The sequence below is a fragment of the Phragmites australis genome, chromosome 6 (assembly GCF_958298935.1).
Source record: "Phragmites australis chromosome 6, lpPhrAust1.1, whole genome shotgun sequence".
NCBI classification, from domain to species: Eukaryota; Viridiplantae; Streptophyta; class Magnoliopsida; order Poales; family Poaceae; genus Phragmites; species Phragmites australis.
The window spans coordinates 13,891,483-13,909,178 of NC_084926.1; the positions used below are offsets into that span (position 1 = coordinate 13,891,483).

Genomic DNA, 17,696 nt, shown 5'->3' on the forward strand with positions numbered 1-17,696 from the left:
ACCGGCGCATTCGCCGAGCCCCGGTGCGCTCGCTATCGCTCGCGACCGCGACGCGCGCGGCCGACATGGCCACGGGCGGCAATTATCACGAGGAAGTCCAAGCCACATCCGACATATCTGTGCTGAACTGCTGATCATCCTAAGCCAGAGGACACCAAGGACTGGCTACTAACGTCGATGGCAAGGAAACCGCCACCCAACGCCAGGCCCACCTGTCGAGCTGCCATTAACAGACTACTAGTAGGCTGCAAGTCTGACGAAGAGCGAGTCCAAGTCTATTTTGCTTCGTCGCTTGCTGGAGTACTGTTGCTAACATTGCGGTTGCAATTCGACCCTTGCTGGAGCGGATCTGCACTCAGAACTGCGACGCTCTTTCTCCTTTCAATTTGCCAGTGCTTTTCTTAGACGCGCGCTAGAAAGTGCGTCGTCGGCTAATCAGATCGAGCCCACTCAGCGATCCCCATGTCTAGACACGGCAGTCGGCAACCACTTTTTCAGGCGCGCTGAAACAAAAAGAATCCCGGGAAAAGATCGGGCACAGCTCCAGAAGCTTTACGTGCTCCCCACCTTCCCTCTTTCTGAAGATTCCAAGCAATGAATGGCCAGGACCATTGTACTATAAGGCCCTGTTTGTTTCAGCTTCGGATTCTGGCTTTCAGCTTTTATAATCCGAAGCTGAAACAAACAGACAGCTTTTGGTTATAGCTTTTTAAAATCTGCTGGTTGGATTGTGAGAATCTGAGAAGCTGGTTTTCCTCAGCTTTTGATAGATTGTGAAAGTCCATTCTACTAAACTGTCCATTAAATTTTTTTAGAATCTACAGTCTAAAAGTTTTTCACAATCCAGCTTTTCACAATCCAGCTTTTAACAATCCAGCTTTTATAAGCTGCTTTTCAGAATCCCTAGCTGAAACAAACAGGCCCTAAATAGGTAGGAATGCTACCAAAACCACGAATGCACAGGCACTGGGGCTTAAAGAGAAAGTTACAAAATCTCAACAAAACCCAATACCAACAGCGAAGTTAGTGATGGCATTCAGATTCGAGCGAACGCTGGGTACCTTCTTGGCAGTTGGATCACCAAATATATAGTAGTATTAGGTCTGTTTAGTAGAGTTTTTTTTTATTTAAATTGTTTGCAGCGAGTGGTTTTTTTAATGAGAAGTGAGTATGTAATTGAAAATGGTTCTCTAGAATAAACTATATGAAGAAGTAATTCTATACGAAAAATAAATCAGAAAAGCTATTTTTTTACTCCCTAGCTTTTAGCTTATTTCAAAGAAACACTCCTACGAATTCTACTCAGTAAACTAAAAGCTGAAAGCTGCTACTTATCAGAGCCCCTAATTCCAATCGGAAAACTGCTCAATAAGCTCTACCAAACAACACTTAGTATTGTGCAGCAGTAAGAACTTCAGTTTTCAAACCATGAATAAGAAATTTAATGGATCTGCAGAAATAGTCACACCTTTTTTCGGAAAAAAGAAATAGCCATATCGAGAAAATTCAGCAGACAACAAAGTCATGGATAGTCACATAGCCCATCCAGCATTCCAGCTGGGCAAAATAAACAAACAACTGGATTACAACTGGAGTATGATACGAAGCAAAAGACAGAGAGAGAGAGAAAAATCATTGGCAAGCTTTCTCACGAAGCGAAAAAACAAACCACACCCCGAAACCCACATCTACTCTCGCCGTCAACGTACCCACTCCGAATCCGGCCCCACGTTCAGTGTCAGCCGGCTCCCCGCGTCCAGGTTGGTGACACGAGGATGCGTTTTAAAAACCCTTCTACCTCACCGCGCTTTCCCTCTCCATTTTATTCCCCCAGCTGCACGCACGCTGCTCGTCGCCTCGCCCTCCTCGTGAGAAAGCTGCTTGAGCGCTACCACTACCCCCCGACGTCCAACGCTCCCGTTTTTATATTAGTCGAGACTGGTCTCCGGTAAGTCCCCGCCCAATTGCCATTCGGGAATCGGGAGCAGAGCGTCGGCCACGCCGCCCAATCATCCGTCCCCAATCCCCAAAGGCACCCACCCCTCGCGCAGTCGAGAGATCGCACGCGCACCGACCAACCCGCGGGCTCTTCTCCCCCGAGACGCGCCGGCCGGTCGTGGTGGCTCGAGAGCGATGGACGCGGCGGCGGCGGCGAGGAAGATGACGCGGAGCATCTCGCGGCAGCTGTCGTCGGGGGCGGCGCGGCTGTGGCGGCAGCTGTCGCTGGACCCGCACACCCCGCCGGGCGGGGCGGGGCCGACGCGGTTCGCGATGGCGAGGCTGTCGTCGCTCGACCCGACGCCGCGCGCCGCGGACGATGGGGCGCAGCAGCAGCAGCTCGCGGTGCCGGAGAATCTGGACGCCACGATGCGGCTGCTGTTCGCGGCGTGCCAGGGGGACGCCGTCGGAGTGGAGGAGCTGCTCAGGGGCGGGGTGGACGTCAACAGCATCGACCTCGACAGCCGCACGGCGCTGCACATCGCCGCCTGCGAGGGCCAGGGGGAGGTCGTGCGGCTGCTGCTCGACTGGAAGGCCAACATCAACGCCCGCGACCGGTGGGGAAGCACGGTTCGTAAAGTCTAGTACTGCATTAGGTCTCTGTCTATCTCACGCGCGCGTCGCGCATGTGCGCGATCGTTCTAGTTATTGGTGTCTTGTTCTGCTCTGAATTGGATCCTATGAACACTTAGGACTTCTAATTTCGGTGTACTTCAGTTCGTAATGCGATTGGTATGTGCATCGGCAAACAATTGCGTACTTTGAACCAAACACTTATATTTAATGCATTTGTACAATTATGTCCTACCAAGAGTACACCTAGAAAGCAATGTTAGATCAATGCAGCACATGCTAAACGAATTTATGGTTTAACCTATGGAAGTAGTTACTGAAAAAAGAATAGTGAACGAGTTTGACTAAACTTTCATGATAAGAGGATGTACTTATCTAACTGAATTTAGTCTCTGCCCACCTGTATTTTTATGCGTGATTCCAGCCAGCTGCAGACGCCAAACATTACGGCCATTTTGAAGTATACAATCTTCTGAGAGCAAGAGGAGCGAGAATTCCGGTACTATATTTCATTCTCTCGAGTTTTGGAGCTATTCCTTTCACAATTAACAATAATATTTAGCACGTGTTTGTTTTGCTCCTAGAAAACCAGAAAGACTCCAATGGCTGTGTTAAATCCTAAAGAAGTTCCAGAGTATGAACTGAACCCACTTGAACTTGAGTTCCGAAGAGGAGAGGATGTCACAAAGGCATGCTTTTCTTAACTTTCTCTTTATTTTTCACTTTGATCTGTTCTTCGTGTTTTCGCGAACTTCTGGTTTTGGGTATTTAATATTACCGACATCCACTCAAGACTGAGGATTGTTACAAGCATATATATATATATGTTTAAACACCTAATTTCTATCTGGAATTACACAGTAGCAGATTATTCTCCACGTAGAAGCTCAAGCTTATGGATGATTTTTAGTATTTTCAGAACTACTTATTCTCAATATATGTGTTATATCTTATAAATTACGTTTAGCCCAAATGTGCATCTGTTTATTTTAAAGTTTGCACAGAATTTTGACAATCCTACTTGCTATATAAATTTTTCAGGGTAACTATGTGGCAAAGTGGTATGGATCCAAAGTTTTTGTTAAGATACTTGACAAAGACAGCTTCTCTGATGCAGATAGCATGTATTAGCTGCCTCCCAGAACTTTTATCCTGCGTAACCTTTGATCTCAGAACCTTGATCTTCTTTCTTCCATACCTTGCTTCATGTAACATGACATTGATTAGTCATTATTAAGAATTCTTCCTTTTCATCCAGTGAATGAAAATCAAAATATCCTTCATGCATACCACCATTCTGGCAGATGAAATTTATTATGGATGCATCTCCAAAAATGATTGTTGGGGATGTTATACTAATATAGAGCTTGATAGTAGTGTGGTGTGTATTCTAGCTTGTTATCCACTGATGTTTCATGTCGGTACTCCAAGTGTGATTATCATGTAACTAGTTCATGGTATAACCTAAATGAAGTTTGAAGTTTGGATATTTTCGATTTCCTGTTTCATAGTGGTTGGCCTAGTATTTTTAAAATTTGAACTCTGCCTTTTCATTTTCCATGCAATATCTCTAAGTTCTGTCACTATGTCAACTCAGAAATGCATTCAAACACGAGCTTACCTTACTTGAGAAAGCGCGGCATCCCAATTTGGTCCAATTTGTGGGAGCTGTTACACAGAATGTACCGATGATGATTGTTTCTGAATACCATCAAAAAGTAAGTAACGGTGCTTGATTAACAGGACAAATGCCTCTATCCACTTTTGAGTATTTCCAAGCAATTCTCATTCAAATAATACACTTTTGACTATTCACTTTTGACTGTGTCTGGTTTTCTTGATTAGGGTGATTTAGCTAGTTATATTGAGATGAAAGGTCACCTGAAGTCCCACAAAGCTATCAGATTTGCTCTTGACATTGCAAGGTGTGTGGGAACTCATGATATCTCTCTTTTTGTATCCCTGCCCTTTTATTAAAGCTGTATTTACCATGCAAACTGTTAAGTGCAGCACATTCTTGTCAGCACGATATTATAGTCTCACCTAGAAATGAGTTACTCTTTCCTTGCCTATTGATCAGAATGGCAGGATAGTTAGTTTGTTTAATTGTGTCAATAATAGATGAGTGTTTTCAGATTTTCAGTTTTATGTTGTTTCAGTAGAATACAAATGAAATCACACGAGGAACTTTCGTTTCTTCTAGTTTTGAACTCACGATGTTCTACCATTACACCGGAAGAACGTTTCTTCAGGATTTTATTCTTCTTGTTTAGGGGACTAAATTATCTCCACGAATGCAAGCCTGAGACAATCATCCATGGCAGTTTGTCAGCAAAGTAAGCTGGCTAAGCATTATTTCATCTTTAAATTTTAGCACACTTTAAATTTAAGTGTCTATATGTACACTGTACGCTATGATACTTTGGTAAGGTTGCAGAAACATCATGCGGGACGATGAAGGGAAACTGAAGGTGGCAGGTTTTGGATCACTTAATGTGATTAAAGTCTCAGAAGATAAACTACAAATGGCTCAGCCAATAACAACATTTGACGGTATGTTGCACTTATTATAACTTTTGTTGTTTGTGGAATGGCTATTGTCATAACTTTGTGGTTTCTGCGTTCAGAAAAATAAAACTTGAAGTTTTACATGTGCCATTGAACCCAAATGTCAGCATATTAAAGATTAGGCCAATGCATATGTATACTACTACTGTTAATCCTTCTAATCAGTCCTATTTCTTTATTATACTATTGTTGTGGACAATGTAATTTAAGTCTATGAATTTGTCTAGTGCCTTTCTTTCTCAAATATGTAGGAGAGTTGTGTATCTTTGTATTAAGAAGAAGTAGTAAAGTTACAGAAACTGAAACAACGACCCTCATAGGGTCAAAGGGTGGCCTAATCCAGCATTCATTTCCTTAAGAGATTACAAGAAAAGGAGGCAACTAGGCATAGCCGGCATAAACGTTTAGACAACTGTGCCGAAGCATCTCAGCTGCTCCGTGATGACGATCAAATTGTTTGCTCCGGCCTCTCGCCAGCGGATGATGTCGTCATTGATGAGAGCCACCAGGTGATCCGAAGAGATTTGGTGATTGTTGAAGATTATGTCGTTGCGTGAAAGCCAAATTCGCCAGCAGGTGAGAAGGATGAGGGAGTACAAACCCTTGCATAGCTCTTTAGCTACTTGTCATCGTAGTTCAAGCCACCAGCCGATGAGGGGGGACACTATCACAGGAATTTGAATCCCAAGAATATGCCACCAGGTCTCTCACGCCAACGTATAGTGGAGTAGCAAGTGATCAGTAGTTTCAGGGAGCTAAGAGCAATGTGTACAGGAGTCGCCGGATTGAAGTCCAAAACGTCGTCGCCTCGCCACCGTCCAAAGCTGGCCATGTAACCCTAGCTAGCCAAAGAACTTAACTTTCTGGGGAGCCCAAGTATTCCAAATTAAACTGGCACCCTCGAAATGGATGACACCTTGAAAAGGTGCGTCGATTTAGCTGAGTTTTGGTCAGTTCTTGTCCATTTCCAAATCAATCGGTCATTGGCTGAGGTCAAGTTGACAGATTCAAGGTCGCCCCAGAGCCATACATATTGTGCTATAGCTAGTAATCTCAGAAGACCGGTGATATCTCTGATCCACTTGCGATCTTGCAATGCCTTCCTTACTGTTCTTTTCTTCGAGGTTTTGGAAGGCACACGTCTGAACAGATCAGAAGCAACGACTTTGATAGCACGATCGTTAAGCCAAGAGTCAGTCAAAAGAAAGTGGAGCAGCTATTTCCAACTTCGAATTTGGTTGAGGCGTTGAAAAGACTGACCACGTCTTTGTCATGATGTAAAGGAAGATTTACCCACGGTTTGTAAGAGCCACTCCGCCGCCACCACAACCATCTAAGGCGGAGAGCAATCCCGGCCAAACGCAAATCTTGGATGCTAAGGCCGCCATACTCCAAGGGTCGGCAGACTCTAGGCCAGGAGAGGGAGCACCGACCACCTGTCGTAGCTTTGTCGCCCGCCCACAAGAAGACCTTCCTAATCTTGTTGATTTCCTTTATGACCCAAGGCAACACCGCAATGGAGATGAGGGTGTGCAAAGGTGTTGACGAGAGGACAGACCTTACCAAAGTGGCCCTGCCCAGCATGGAAATGAGCTTGGCCTACCAAGTTGGCAATTTGGCGGCAACGCGGTCCACCAAATGCTGCAGATGAGGTTTGCGGAGATGACCAGTTGAGAAGGGAATACCCAGGTATTTAATGGGGAAGAAAGAGCAACCGCATGGGAGGTTCTCGTTGATAATTTTTATGTCTGTCTCAGCACAACCGATTGGAATGACAATACTTTTGTCCAGGTTTGTCATAAGGTCGGACGACACCCAAAAAAAAAATTAAGAATGGCTAAGTGAGCCTGGATGTCCTGCTAGGTTGGCGATAAGAACACCACCATGTCATCTGCGTAAAGGGAGCAACGATGTAGAATTGAACCGTGTCCCGTAGAGTTAATCACGCCTGTCTCGTCGGCCAAGGTCAACAATCAAGCAAGAATGTCCATGACCAAGACGAACAGGAAGGGGGAGAGTGAATCTCCTTGCATCAGTCTTCTAGCATGGAAAAGAGTAGGCTCGGGAAAAGAATCAAGGAGGATTCGGGTTGTAGAAGAGCCCAAGATTGCTTTGATCCAACTGCACCATCGGGGGCCGAACCCCCAATCCCTCATGACCTCTAACAAGAAGGACCAATTGACAGAGTCAAATGCCTTTGAGATGTCCAACTTAAGCAAGAGCTTTGGCCGCTTAGCCTTCTTGAGCAACCTTGCGGTGGAGTGCACCAACTTGAAATTGTCATGTATGGAACGATCGGCGATGAAGACGCTTTGGTTATCAAAGATCATTGAATCAAGCCAAGGAGCAAGCCTGAGAGCCATAATCTTGGTGATAAGTTTGCCTACACTGTGAATGAGGCTGATCGGTCAGAAATCTGACACCGCGGAGGCTTCTTCCTTCTTTGGCAACAAGGTGATGAGAGCACTATTTAGACGAGATAAGCACCTACGAACACCGATGGCAAAGGAGCATATAGCCAGTGTCAAATCCTCCTTGATCGTAGGCCAAGCCGCCTGGTAGAAATTAGTTGTAAACCCATCAGGCTCAGGGGCTTTATTAAGCGGCAAGCTCCTTATGGCCGCCAAAATTTCATCGCTGCTGAAAGGCACATCTAGTGTGCTCAGGTCGAGGCTGGAGATTCCAACCTACTGCAGATCAATGGTGAAGTCTCGTGCAGGAGCAACTTTGAGGATGGAGTTGAAGTGGGAAAACAATGTATCCTCCATGGCATCATGGGAGGAAACATGGCCTGCTACCGTGGACAGGGAGTTAATATGATTCCTATGCGTGCATAACTTGGCGAACAAATGGAATAGCCTAGTGTCAGTGTCACCATCACGAAGCTAGGCTACTCGAGAGCGGCTCCGCATGATTGTACGTTCAAGGGAGACCAAGCCTAAGCACCTGAACTTGAGGTCTTTGTGAAGTGCAGACTCGGCCGACGAAAGCACCCTGCGTTCTTGTGCATCCTCAAGACGAGCGATGACTTCTCGAGCGATGAGGAGTTGGTCCTTTATGTTGCCAATGGATCTAGAACTCCAGCGCTGGAGCTCCTTAGCCATTCGTGTGAGCAAGATGTGTAGCCTCAGTAGAGGAGGCTTAGTTCGTTCATCAAGGTTCAATTTCCACCATTTTCAATGGCTTGAAGGAAGACAAGCATTATGACCCAGAAAGATTCTAATTGAAAATGACGACGTCTTTGAGGTTGCATCGTGGTTGAGAGAAGTAAAGGATAGTGGTTCGAGCAATTGGAGGACAACGCTTGTAGGAAGCTGTCTGGAAAGGCAGCGTCCTAGTCCGAGGACGCGAGTGCGCGGTCTAATCTGACCAAAGTAGGTGCAGCTCTCTCATTAGACCATCTGTATCGTCATCCAAAAAGGTGCAAATCATTGAGTTCGCGCTCTGTGATGAAGCGGCGGAATCTAGCAATAGAGCACACGTTGATGTTAAACATTGTTCTTGCTTGCAGTTGCAACGATCATATTGAAATCCCCAATGACCAACCAAGCACCTGATAAGGACGCTTGAACGTAGCGAGCTCGGACAGGTAATCATCTTTCCTTCCGTCATCATTTGGCCTATACACAGCAGTCAGGTGAAAGGAGCCAGACGTCTCAGAGGAGATGCAGATTATAACTAAGAACTGGTGAACTTGAATCACGGCTAGAGAGAAAAAGGTTGTCGACAGGCAACTAACACGCCTCCCCTAGTGCTGGAGGCAGGCAGATAAGAATACCCAGAGACGGTGGGGCTGCACATCTCATTGATTAGAAAGGGATTACATACCCCAACTTTGTCTCGATCAAACAAACAACCGAAGCATTATGGTTGACAATCATAGATCTAACAATGTTCTGGCATGCCTCACAATTGAGGCCGCAGACATTCCAACTAAGGATGTTTAAGTTGTCCATATGAAGAGGCAACAACACGTGGGTGCCGTTTAGGCCAAAACTTCAACGGAAGGTCTCCCCAATCGCGATAGCTTGGCTAAGGAACAACTCTCGAATTGCCTGAATGTGCTTCTCAGATAGAGGTTGATAAAAAACTGCTCGTAATCCTGATGATGCCTGGGCGATATGTCCTCATCATCCTTGATGAGACCCAAAGGGCGCATTAGTAGGATCTCCCCTCGCTTGGATGGCCGCACGACTGAGAGGTGAGCCTGAGCGATTAAACGATCACTCCTCCTCGGACCCCTGTCAGAAACTGGCGGTTGAGACAGCAAGCAAGGTGGCGTCATGAGAGGGGTAGGGATCTCCCTGGTGAGTCCAAGGAGGAAGGAGTGGACCGAGGAGGCCATCGTAATGGTCGATGTGTCCGCCGGAGTGCCAGCCATGTTCGTAGGTTCTGCGTCAATAGCAATTTCAGGTTGCAACTGGGACATTGAGCTATTGTTGATTGTCCGACAATGGACCCGGCCGCTAAGCCAAGATCCAAACCTCGACGTAGGGCTTCTTGAGGTGGAAGCGGGCTGTCTACCGTGGCATATGGTGGAAGGCCCACCGGGAGAGTGGCCCCTGACGACGTGGGAAACTAGGGCATCAGAATTCACGATCTGCACCTTGGGAGGCTTGCAGCGCCTGGAGTAAACCAACGCGAAATGCCTGACGCGTACATGCGCGCCTTGCCCGTGGGTAGGGTGAGACGTTCGACTGTTGAGTGGTCGGGATGTGTTGGAAGGCTCTCGTCATGGGTTCATAGGCCGTGAACGAATCGGCAAAAGATTCAGTTGTTCTGGCCTAGCCACGCCGAAAGTAGACCTCAAACATCCAGAGGTCGCAGCGCCCGCATGGGGCACCAGAGAGGGTGGCGACTAGTGAGTCTGGTCGCGGACCACCAGAATAATTGGAGAAAAAAAATGCTTGTTCCTCATACGGTCAAAATCCCTTGATTGACACCCATCACGGGTTGTGGGGAAAACAACGAACAGGTCTGCCTGCCCTGTCAAAGCTACGCCGAAAGGTAGACGCATGTGCCCAAGGTCCGCTGCGCCCGCATTAGGCACCGCAGTGGAGGGCATCTCGGTAGGTGGGCCACGAAAGGACCCAAAGGGGATCTGCACAGAGGTGGATGACGATGAAAGAACGCCCACCGCCCAATGGACATCATGGGAGCGGCCCTTAGCCGACGAGGCAGCCCTGACCGAAGAAGCTGGCAACGACAGGACTGAAAGGCACCTCCCAGGGGCAGGCTGGAGCGGCCCATACCACTTGCCAAATGCCCATCGAACTCACCGTCCCTATCTTCCGAAGGGATGGATCCATCGTTGTTGGGGGAAGATGGAACCTGAAACTCCGCCAGTGAGATGAGACGGATGGAGATGATGTAACGCAAGGTCCTCTTGCCTATGATGTACGATAGAAGGTTACCGAAGAGCTGCTACATGGTAGGGCCGTCATAGCGGATGACATAGTTGGGCTCTGCCACCTCCAAAACAACCTTGCTGGGGATACTCTCCAGCGAATCGCACCAAGCAACCACACAAAGGATAGCAAAGTCCTCCTAGACCGTCGAGGTAGCCTCATCCACTACTCTTTCTACCCAGTAATGGTCGCCGATGAGTTGTTGAACTGTCGAGACTGACCAGGTGTGTGGAGAAGCACCGCGTAAAGTGATAACCACCTGGTAAGCCAGGAGCCCTACAGAAGCATGGGCCAACCTCGTCCATGGCCGGAAGAACCATAGAACGTCTCGCATGAAGCGTGTCGGAGGGTGAACTCCTATCGCTGGGATCCGGAGGGACCCCTTTTTGAGATTCGGCCGGGGGGATGATTCTGAATATGTTTGCGGGAGAAATAAATGGATGTAAATACGATGACATGTGGGATGGAAGGATCGAATGCAGAATGCAGTAAATGCACTGGAGGGATTTTTAGACAGGTTCGGGCCGCACTGAGCGTAATACCCTACTCCTCTGTGGATGCTATAAATGCCCTGAGAATGTCTCTCAGGAATGTTGGTGGTTACAAGAATGTTTGTCTATTCTAGAGCTTCGAGCTCCTTATTCTTCGGTGGTCTCAGCTTCTGTGCTAGTACTAAGGGTTCTTCGAGTCTTGGCGTCTGTGCTCTCCCAGAACCTCTCCTTGTCCGTGCCCGTCGGCTCTCTTAAATACCCGCCGGCGGTAGCGTGCCCCGAAAGGGAGGGTACGAGTTTCAAGGCGCCATAAATGAAAAAATGATTATTATGGGCTGCTGCGCGAAGTGACGGCGGGGTTGAAAACGCGCCCCCCGCCCGGTCTCGGTCGTCATGATGGCGCTGGCAACGAGCGCCATGGAGAGGGCCCACCGGGCAGCCGCAGAGCAGCTTGGTATGCCCGCCCGGTCTTGTTCGCCTGACACAGCAGGGCGGCAGGCGGGGTGCCTTGGGTCTTGCGATGTTATCTTGAGGCGCGCCGGATGATGCAGGATGGGACCCGTGCATTAAATGTCTTCACGCCCTTCTGCCAGAATGTGGCAGGGACTGACACCGAGCGTGGTAGGAGCAGTTGGAGGTGACAGGCCACACGCCCTCTTAAATGCGGTATCGAGCCTTTCACTGGCTGACACCTCACCGCTGGACCCCTGTGGGGTCCACCGATGAAGGACTTCTTGGGCCGTCGGGGAACCGAGTGCTCGGGGGTCACTGTTCACATCCCCGGGCACTCTCTCCCAGAAACACCATCTCTTGGTCCTCGGGGAACCGAGTGCTCGGGGGCCGCTGTTCGCAGCCCCAAGCACTCTCTCCCGGAACTACCTTCCTTGGGTCCTCGGGGTACTCGGGGGCCACTGTTCGCGGCCCCGAGCACACCCTTCCCGGTACTCGGCTTTTCTGGTTGTCGGTGACTTGGGTGCTCGGGGACCACTGTTCATGATCCCGAGCACTCTCTTCCCGATCACTTGGTCTTCGCAGATCATCGGGGAACTCGGGTACTCGGGGACCACTGTTCATGGTCCAGAGCGCCCTCTCCCGGGACTTAGTCTTTTCGTACCTCGCGGAGATGATCCCCGCGGGAGGGCGCCGCGTGGCGGATTGCTGACCTGACCTCGGGATTCGGGGATCCCTGGTTCCTGATTCACCAACAAAACGCCTTACCACTGGCAGCAAGAATGGCATCACACGTGGGTTGGGACTTGCAAACAACTAGGAAGTTGTCGGGTGAGAAAGTCTTGATGTTGAATTCCCCCGTTGGAATCCCGAGGCCTGTCGAGAGGAGATTGGTGAGATCAGACGCCGGGAAGCTGTGTCGTGCCCGATCAGCGTATGCTAGTAGTGCCCACCGGAGTTGGTTCTCCGTCACTGAAAAGGCGTTCAACTAAGGAATGATGCGGCAAGGTGCAACTGGTGCTGGGTTTGGGAAAACAACCTCATTATTGGAGGTCTGCGAGCCAACGGCCATACTCTAGCCACGCTGCTGGTCCTACGGCGAAGGAGGAGCTAGAGTCACCGAGGGAGAACCGGGTGGGGTAGGCCCCCAGGCCAGCAACCTGGTGGGTGTGGATTTTCCAGATCCAGAAGAGAGCGTTGGAGTGGCCCTCACCAAGCCGGACTGCGCTGATGAGGAGGAAGTCGAGAGAGGGGTATCGTGCAACCATCGCTGCTCCTTGGTTCTATCGGTGCTAGAAGCTCCAAGCCAAAAGGGGCGAGCAAGCGGGGAAAGGGGAGGGGAGGTTGGTGAAGTTGTGGAATGAGCCGGCGGTGGGGTGAGGGTGGAGGCTGGGCTCGGGGTGAGCGCCGGCGAAGGCGAAAGGGGAGGAGGAGGAGAAGCGCTCATCCTCTCATTCCACCGCTAGCTCCCGTCGAGTAGATCCAAGATAATAATTCTCAAGACACGGCTGGTTCTACATGAATAGAAGTCCAGTGCCTTATTTTTGGATGTAGGTGTTAGTTTGTTCCGAACTTTCAGGTCAGAGTAAATTTCATCTCAACTTTCTTATATTATAATACCGTTTTAACTAGTGTCAGTTTTCGTTTCTCTTTGTACCCCTGAAACTGGAATTATGTCAGTTTATTTGATAACTCTGTCTTGTAATCTTGAAGATACAATATCTTTCGTTTTAAAAAGAAGAAGATACATTATCTTGATTATTTATTGTGTGTAGGTGTATACATCGCTCCTGAGATATACAGAAATGAACCATTTGACAGAAGTATAGATGTATTTGCATTTGGTCTCATTCTTTATGAGGTAAGCTAAACCTTCCAATATGCTCGTGAATCAATTTATACATGTGAATTGTGAAGAACTGGTACGCTTGAGTGCTTTGCTAGAGCGAATGAGTCCAGACTAACCATTTTCTGCAGATGTCCGATATACCGTTTAAATGAGGAGTTCTTAGATAACTTTGTGATTTCCGTGTGTTCACTGCTTCACCTTGTTATTCTATGGTCCAGATGATTGAAGGAGCCCCTGCATTTCACCCAAAGCCACCAGAGGAAGTGGTTAAGATGATTTGTTTGGAGGGGTTGAGGCCGCCTTTCAAGAACAAACCCAAATACTATCCCCACGATGTGAAGGAGTGAGTGAATACCCATGCCTTACTTAATATCACCCATACTTGAATGTTTACCGCTGCCTTGTCTTCCCATTAGCACATGGTGTGTACTATGTGAATGACCTCTCAACTCTCAAGGAGCTTTGCTTTCACTTGATCAAGCAAGTTTCCCCCCATTTGCCATTTATCAAGTGAAAGCAGTGGGTGTTGGGATCGCAAGTTGCTTGCACTAGCTGTTTACTCGGACACACTAGCAGCATGCAACCACGAGACACATGGTCACTTACAGTAGATAGTTGCATATGCAGAACAGCAGAAAAGGTTGTGTTTGGCTTCCTGCCATTTTACTGCTCACGGTGGTTCTTTGCATGCTACAGGCTAATACGAGAATGCTGGGATCCGACGCCTTCCGTGAGGCCAACGTTTGCTGAGATAATTGTACGCCTGAACAAGATTCACGCAAGCTGTGCGAAGCAAACTAGCTGGAGAGACACCTTCAAGCTTCCATGGTACAGCTCTAGCTGATTTTACCCCAAAAGCTACATCAATTATCAGCCCCCAATCCCATTCCTCTCTCAAGTACTAGACCTTTTCTGCAAATTGTACGCGTGATACAACTTGTGCTTCTCCATACTGATCCGCGTTGTTCTCCGATATTCATGGTGCATTATCTTCAGATTGATATGCCACCGAAATCCAATATTCTGTGGGTCTCATGCTCTCTCGTTTCATCCGACTCAGGAAACAAGCTTCGGAGAGACAGCCGTGAAGTTTCCGCGAGGCTGTCGTACAGATTCCCCCGGTTTTCGCATATGCAAGTAAACACGGTGAAAAAAATGTGTATCGAGTGAAGTTGCTCCTTTTGAGTTTCTATACATGTGGGAAAAAAGTGACAACAGTTTCTAATATGTACTTGTGGCATATGCCTCCGGCCAAGTTTCATTTGAGTTGTCTTCATCCAAACGGGACCGTTGTACCATAAATTTTCTGAAAAATCCATACGTGCCACTTCCTCTCTCTATTACCTGATTGGTGTCCTTTTCTTCCCCGTATGTTAAAACCTGCACGACATTATTCTGTGTTAAAATTGATCTCGATCTTATCTTCTAACACGTATCCTAATGTGATAGAGAGAGAGGGAAGTCTGTTTCCCCTCTCTTGCTTTGATCGGCAACCCAACCAATCTATGGTTGTGATCTCATCTTGTGATGCGCCATATAAACCAAAAAGAGGGGGGAATCTGGTGCCGCGCGCGATCGCAGTTCTCACGTCTAGCCTAACCTCCCCATATGTTCTAATCCGATCCTAAGAAGACACAGAGGACAAGGTGAAGACCGTTGTAGCTGCTTCGGGATCATCTTCGCCAAGCTCTCTCTCACACTGGTCACACCTACATCATCTACGTCATGCCGGCGACAATGTCACCGATGGTATGCACGGCATCAAACCTCATCTCCACGCCTATATCACAAATCCACCTCTCAGATCACTGATAGCGTCACCAAACTTAGATTTGAACTTCACTCTTCCGCAAATGATTGGGTGCTTGATGCTAGAGCTAAGTATTAGTTCTAACATTCTGAAGTCATACAGTAATATCGTAAACGATGTAATTCTACACGATGCCTTTTTTTTTGGCAGCCAACATTCAAGTTTGCCTCTAAGAAAAACATGCGAGCAGGAGCAGGATGATACGAAAAGGTCTGTGACCATGGGCGGAAGGAATATGCATGGGCTTGTGGTGTTGTTTCTATCGGTCGAGTGCGCTGAGGGAGAAGCGAGATCATATGCTCAGGAAATATGCTGCACTGCAGCGAACGAACGGGGAAGCGGGGGGCGGAGAAGGCTCACAGCTCGCAAAGTCGCAGTGGCACGGTGGGTGAGCCAGTGCCGTTTCCGTTTGGGACGTCCAAGGGCAAGTCGGAAGGATGGTGCGCGCCGCCGTATCGCAGGGCTGATTCCGATTCCATTCAAAGTCAATTCACATGTTCTTTTTAGGTGGACTACCAAGAGGTCAGTGGCGGACTCAGGATTTAACGATTGAGTATTCAGTATTAAAAGAAATGTTTAATCCAAAATACGAGAAGTATATAGTAGCATAAATTTTAAAATATAAATTGTTCATTGGAGAGAAGTTTCAACTAATTAAAAGAAATTACAAAGCATTTTAAAAAAATTACAATTTAACTTTGGGTTCCTTTTATGACTTGAAAGCGTTTAATGATATCACTATCCTTAACTTACACAAAAAATTCACGCTCAACTGCTAATTGCCGAATTGGGCAGTCACAACATAGAGATCATAAGCTCCTGATGCTTGTTGCTATATGGGCTCTTTTCAGTTAGGGAAAAATGCAACCCTCAAAAGTCACTTATATTTTAATTTTTCCCTACAAAAATTGTTTTGTTGCAAAAAAACTCCTCAAAGGTTTGATTTTTTGCAAAAACACGCCCAAAATTTTTTAAAAAAATTAAAAAATCACAAAAAAATTCTAAAAAAAAAACTAGAGACAATTATAAGACCTTTTGTGAAATTTGTTTTCAAAAATAATATCCTTTGCATCATATTACATGGAGAGTAAGTTTGAAAAAAAGAGAAAAACGTGCAACTCATTTATTAATTCGAGTTAAATGCATAGTTAATTATTTACTAATCCAAAAATTATGAAACAAAATTTTTTAGTCTTCTTACATGATCCTCTCTTGTAAAAATACATGAAATCTTGAAATAGTTATTGTAACGTGCAGGATTGAGTAAATGTGTTGCAAATAGATTAATTCATAACTAATCCATAACACCCCAAAATTAGTGAAACCACTTTTATTAGTTTACTGAAACAATTATTTGTGTAGGAAAAATAATGGTAGACATGACAAAGTTAAAATAACATGAGTTAATAAATGAGCTGCATATTTTTCTTTTTTTTTTCAAACTTCCTCTCCATGAAATATGATGCAAAGGATATTATTTTTGAAAAAAAATTTCACAGAAGGTCTTAGAATTGTCTCTAGTTTTTTTAGAATTTTTTTTTTGTGATTTTTTAATTTTTTTTTGAATTTTTAGGGTTTTTTTTTTGCAATAAAGTCAATTTTTGGGGTTTTTTTTTTTGCAACAAAACAACTTTTGGGGGGAAGTCAAAATCCAGTAACTTTTGGGGTTTTTTTTTTGCAGTTTTCCCTTTCAGTTAATAGGCCGAGTGGAGGATATATAGTAGCTTGGGCTCACGATTTGCTGGGTGGTCTGATGGATTGAAGCAGCAAAGATATATATACGTAGTATAGTTGCTATATACTCAATTTTTTTTAAAAAAAATTAGGTATTCAATTGAATACCCATACATCATGATGGGTCCGCCCATGCGAGAGGTTCGAAACAACTTGCAAAATTCAAACCCGAGCAGCTAACAAATAGGCAAACATGGTCAAAGTTAGATTACATTTGAGAACCAAACCGGCTTGGATGATCGGTGGGATAGGTTGTACACCTATCCACCAGTATCAAATCTGATGTTTATTCTTTATACGTGTTATTAAGAAAGAATTTTTTATTCAGTAGTAGCCGACGTATGGTTTGAGTAATTTCGTCAAGTTTTAAGTTTTATGATTTCAATTTTTATTTGATGTTATGTAAATACATAGTTTAATGCATATATTTTTTAAAAATAGACAATATTTCTACCAACAACTTCGTACAACCACACGGACAGTACAACACAATTGATAGTCCTTTCACATAACCACACAGGCAGTACATCACAATTAACTGTCCTCTCACAGACACGTGCGACTCACGCCCACTCCAGTCTCGAGTTCATGATTTTTGTAATATTATATTTTTTACGAATATTACAGAAATAATATCGAAAATGAGAAAATTGCATAAATAAACCTTCTTCCCTTCCTCCATTCTTCTTTTCTCTTCTCTCTTCTTCTCTCTTCTGCTGGCATGCTCCCTCTCTGCTCGCGACTCGCAGGGGTGAGTTTTTCGACCTCCCGTTTGATGAAAAATATAATTTTTACCGTACGGTTTGGCGACAGCT

At 46.2% G+C, this 17,696-nt stretch overlaps 1 protein-coding gene across 2 annotated transcripts; it reads left to right on the plus strand.

Annotated features, from left to right (window-relative positions):
* Window positions 1-1,841: 1,841 nt before the first annotated feature.
* On the plus strand, window positions 1,842-14,680 carry LOC133921800 (integrin-linked protein kinase 1-like). Of its 2 annotated transcripts, XR_009910322.1 has the most exons (13): window positions 1,842-2,568; window positions 2,996-3,070; window positions 3,156-3,260; window positions 3,613-3,695; window positions 4,169-4,289; window positions 4,417-4,496; window positions 4,845-4,907; window positions 5,009-5,124; window positions 13,264-13,349; window positions 13,556-13,680; window positions 14,034-14,165; window positions 14,398-14,521; window positions 14,554-14,680. XR_009910322.1 is itself a non-coding variant. In XM_062366829.1 (12 exons), the coding sequence occupies exons 1-12, from the start codon at window positions 2,134-2,136 to the stop codon at window positions 14,423-14,425; spliced, it is 1,449 nt and encodes a 482-aa protein (XP_062222813.1). In that variant the 5' UTR covers window positions 1,842-2,133; the 3' UTR covers window positions 14,426-14,680. The 2 variants fall into 2 exon arrangements, 1 of the variants encoding a protein (XP_062222813.1); XM_062366829.1 differs by having other exon boundaries at window positions 14,398-14,680.
* The last annotated feature ends 3,016 nt before the right edge of the window (window positions 14,681-17,696 follow it).